At 52.7% G+C, this 4,313-nt stretch overlaps 1 protein-coding gene across 1 annotated transcript; it reads left to right on the forward strand.

The window, feature by feature from the left end:
- Nucleotides 1-2,073: 2,073 nt before the first annotated feature.
- On the forward strand, nucleotides 2,074-3,744 carry HPDL (4-hydroxyphenylpyruvate dioxygenase like). Its single transcript, XM_004001909.5, has one exon. The coding sequence runs from the start codon at nucleotides 2,338-2,340 to the stop codon at nucleotides 3,508-3,510; it is 1,173 nt and encodes a 390-aa protein (XP_004001958.2). The 5' UTR covers nucleotides 2,074-2,337; the 3' UTR covers nucleotides 3,511-3,744.
- The last annotated feature ends 569 nt before the right edge of the window (nucleotides 3,745-4,313 follow it).

Consider the following 4,313-nt stretch of genomic DNA (forward strand, 5'->3'; position numbering starts at 1 on the left):
TATTATTATTCCTATTTTTACAGATGAAGAAATTAAGGCTCAGAGAGGTTAAGCAACTTGCCCGAAGTTATACAAGTGCTAGTCAGAATTGGAGGTGAATTTTAATACCAGGTCTTAATGGCTTCTGGAGCCCATGTTCTCAAAATCACTGGTGTGTGGAGTAGCACAAAGTGCTTTTCACCGCTAATGACCAGCATCCAGGTACTGACTTACTGACTGTAGGCCTGAACACTCAGCCAGGCCTTTTGCTAAGCCCTGTCTCCTTGTTGCATCCTTCTTCCTCTTGCCAGTGAAACTCAATAATAAGTTGTCACACCAGGCTGCCTGATAAAGGAGTCTCTTTTACAATGCCTCAGACCATAGCATCCGTCCCACTATCTCCCCAACCTTATGCTCCGTGGGTCCCCTGAGGGCTTGTCTCACACTCCTCACTGAGCTTTTGCTTATGCCATCTGCCCTTCTTGGAATGTCCTTCCAATCCCTTCAACAGCTACCAGTGAAGTTCCGAAAGAGTCCTAATTTCCTGAACCCAGGGATCTCACACTGTTCTGAATGACAAGACCAGAAGTGCCCCCACTAAGCTTCTCTGGCCCAGTACCCAATCAAGAAACTGCAAACAGCAGGGAGGGCTTGTTCAATCCTAAGGCTTTCCTGGTGGTTCAGCTGGTAAAGAATCCACCTGCAATTTAGGAGACCTGGGTTCGATCCCTGGGTTGGGAAGATCCCCTGGAGAAGGGAACAGCTACCCGCTCCAATATTCTGGCCTGGAGAATTCTATGGACTATTCCATGGGATCTCAAAGAGTTGGACACAACTGAGTGACTTTCACTTTTCTTTCAATAGAGTCAGGAGGGTGAGAAAGGACACCCATGCAGCTATTCCTTTCAGATCCTGAGCCACTGTTTTTTGTTTTTCCCTCTAAATCTTGTTTAGGACAAGGAGGGTAAACCATATTAAGAGAGAAGTGGGGTTGAAAAAAGAGGTGGAACTGAGAGATTTCCCAAAAGATAGATGCATGTAGTGAAGAAGGAATTCATAGGGCCTGGACTCCATCTTAGGCCTGGTCATGCTGATCATGCTCAGCCGCCTTTCCAATGGACTCTGAACTCTGTGTTTAGTGCCTATGAAAACAACAACAGAAGGATAAGACCCGCTCCAGACAGGGGAACCTTGAAGATCATATCTAGGTTACTCTTTGCCTAAGAGAAAACATACACTAATCACCCCCTTCCTCCATCCAGGCCATAAATTTTTCTGTATCAATCGGAGTGTAACCTCGGGTTTATTGATTATTGGCTAATTGTTTGACTGTTTGAGCATGTGAGCACACAGCACGTGAATGATGGGGTTATTGGGATTGTATTTTCCTTGGTTTATGTAAGTTTCAAGGAATTTGGAGTGGTGGGTTCAGACACATATACATGGGGTATAAAAGATTTTCGCATATGCTGGTCGGGGTCCTTGGCTAAGAGGAGACTCTGCCTTGGGGCCGCCGGTGTAATAAACTGCACCCCACTATCTGCATTGTCCTTCTGAGTGAGTTTGTTTCCTGGAACGTGTGGCTACATTAGGAGCTATATAAATGGTCTATCTTCCTATAACATAAATTTCTCTGCACGACTTTGGAGAAAGAGTGAAAATTTGTAACTTAAAGCATTTTAAGTGTTAGGAACATTAAGACTTAAAAGCAAAATTCTCCAAATATTTTAAGCTAAAGCAGGAAAATTGCTAAGAAATTCCGTGCTTGTAGGGAGAAAATCCGGGCTTTCCCCCCAACTAGAGCTGATTCCCTTTGCTCTGAGGTTGGAACATGAATGGGAGCCCAATGCCTGGAATCTAGTGAAGGCAGCTATTGTGATCTCGAGAGTTGGGGGAAGGGAGAATCAGTGCCCAAGGGTGTGTGGCCCAGACAGAGGCCATGGGAAGGTCAGTGCTCAAGGGTGAGGCCCAGCCAGAGGCCGTGGGAGGGGGCAGTCCTGTGTCCCCGGGTTACCGTCAGCGACACAGGCTGAGCAGAAGGTGGAGCATGGCAGCTGCAGTCACTGGCTCCGCCCCTTCTCCCGCCCCTTCCCTGCCTTGCTTCCACGTGGTTCTCAAAAGCCGCAGCTCAGACTTGGTGGTCCCCAGGCAGCTCCAGTTTGCGGTAGCTCGGAAGCACGAACTGCAAGCCCCCAAGGGGGTCCGTCTGCGGCCTCTGCCAGAAAAAGATCGAGGAAGGTGCTTTGCGGGCAAAATTGGACTCCACAGGCTTTCAACGACAAGACTGAGCGTCTCGGAGTCCTGAACAAGTGAGCATCCCCAGGGAAAGGACAGGCCAGGGTCGCCATCCAGACCGCTATGGCCGCGCCCGTCCGCCGTCTGTGTCATATTGCCTTCCACGTGCCGGCAGGGCTACCCCTCGCCCGGGATCTGCAGCGCCTCTTTGGCTTTCAGCCTTTGGCAGTGCGGGAAGCAGACGGCTGGAGGCAACTGGCTCTGAGCAGCGGCGACGCTGTCTTTTTGGTGAATGAGGGCGCGGGCCCCAGAGAGCCGCTGTATGGCCTGGACCCGCATCATGGGATACCCAGCGCCACAAACCTGTGCTTCGACGTGGCCGACGCGGGTGCTGCCGCCCGGGCGCTGGCGGCGCTGGGCTGCAGCGTGCCGGTGCCCCCTGTCAGCGTGCGAGATGAGCAGGGCGCTGCCACCTATGCCGTGGTCAGCTCGCCGGCAGGCAACCTCAGCCTGACTCTGCTGGAGCGCACTGGCTTCAGTGGGCCCTTCCTGCCTGGCTTTAGTCCTGTACCCTCGGCACCCGGCCCTGGCTGGTTCAGCCACGTGGATCACCTGACCTTGGCCTGCAACCCCAGCAGCTCCCCAAAACTGATGCACTGGTTCCACGACTGTCTAGGCTTTCACCACCTGCCACTGAGTCCAGATGAGGATCCAGAGCTGGGCCTGGAGGTGCCAGCAGGGTCTGGGCTTGGCGGGCTAAGGCTCACCGCTCTGCAGGGCCCTGTCGGCTGCGCTGTCCCCACCCTTGTGCTGGCAGAGTCCCTGCCAAGGGCCACCAGCGGACAGGACCAGGTGGAGCAGTTTCTGGCCCGGAACAGGGGGCCTGGATTGCAGCACGTAGGGCTGTACACACCCAGTATCAAGGAAGCCATTGAAGGGGTGGCAGGGGCTGGGGGTCAGCTTCTGACTCCTCCTAAGGCCTACTACCAGCAGCCAGGCAAGGAGGAGCAGATCCTGGCTGCAGGGCAGGAGCCTAACCTGCTGGCCCAACAGGGAGTCTTGCTAGATGGTGACAGAGGAGAGTTTCTGCTTCAGGTCTTCACCAAGTCCCTGTTTGCGGAGGACACTTTCTTCCTGGAGCTGATCCAGAGACAGGGGGCCACTGGCTTTGGTGAGGGCAACATTCGGGCCCTGTGGCAGTCTGTGCAGGAGCAAGCTGCCAGGGTCCAAGAAGCCTGCAAAGGGCCCAAGCTGGATGCAGCTGGCTGTCCCGGCGCATTGGAAAGTTCAGCATAGGGCCTGCTGGAACTGAGGGACATTCACAGAGGCCTGGAGTAAATGCTTTTGTCTTTAGGGGCTTCCATCTCATCAGTACCTGCCAGAAGCTGAAACTCTCACAGGGGTCCAGAGAGGTGGGATTTTTTAAACTGTGAAGTATTTCTCATATTGTCTGTATCTAATATATAGGCAAAGTGTAAAGAATAGCAGAATTATATGATTAGGAAATTAAACATAATCAGTATTTCTGAATCCTCCTTGTCTTTCTGACCTCATTTCTCTCCACCACACCTCCAATATTATGATTAAAAACTTGTTTTCCTGCAGTGTCGCTCCATATGTAATGTACCCCTAAACAAATGATCTACATCGCAACCCACTCCAGCATTTTTGCCTAGAAAATTCCATGAATAGAGGAGCCTGGTGGGCTACAGTCCATGGGGTCGCCAAAGAGTCACTGAGCACAGGAGTCTAAGGCAAAATAAATTCTCCTCTGTGCTTCCCTGCTCCCTAGGGAGAAGCCACTGCAGGAAGGAGGGGCTGAGTCAGGGCTAAGCCCAACCACCTGCTCTAGGGTGATAACGCAGCTCCAATCAGAGACCTGGCCAGCGAGTGCTGGATGTAAGCCACTGGCAGGGGCTCCCTGCAGCTGCCTTCTCCCTTTCTGGGGTTGGAGGAGGACAGAACACCCCCCTCCTCCATCTGCCCAGGGCTGGCTGGGAGCTCAACAGAAGTCAGCACCAAACAGAGCTCTACCACTTTCTGGGTCCCTCAGAGGTGAGGAATGAAGGGGCTCAGGAGAGGGTGGGAAGCCTCCAGAA

Source organism: Ovis aries, chromosome 1 (assembly GCF_016772045.2).
Source record: "Ovis aries strain OAR_USU_Benz2616 breed Rambouillet chromosome 1, ARS-UI_Ramb_v3.0, whole genome shotgun sequence".
NCBI lineage: Eukaryota > Metazoa > Chordata > Mammalia > Artiodactyla > Bovidae > Ovis > Ovis aries.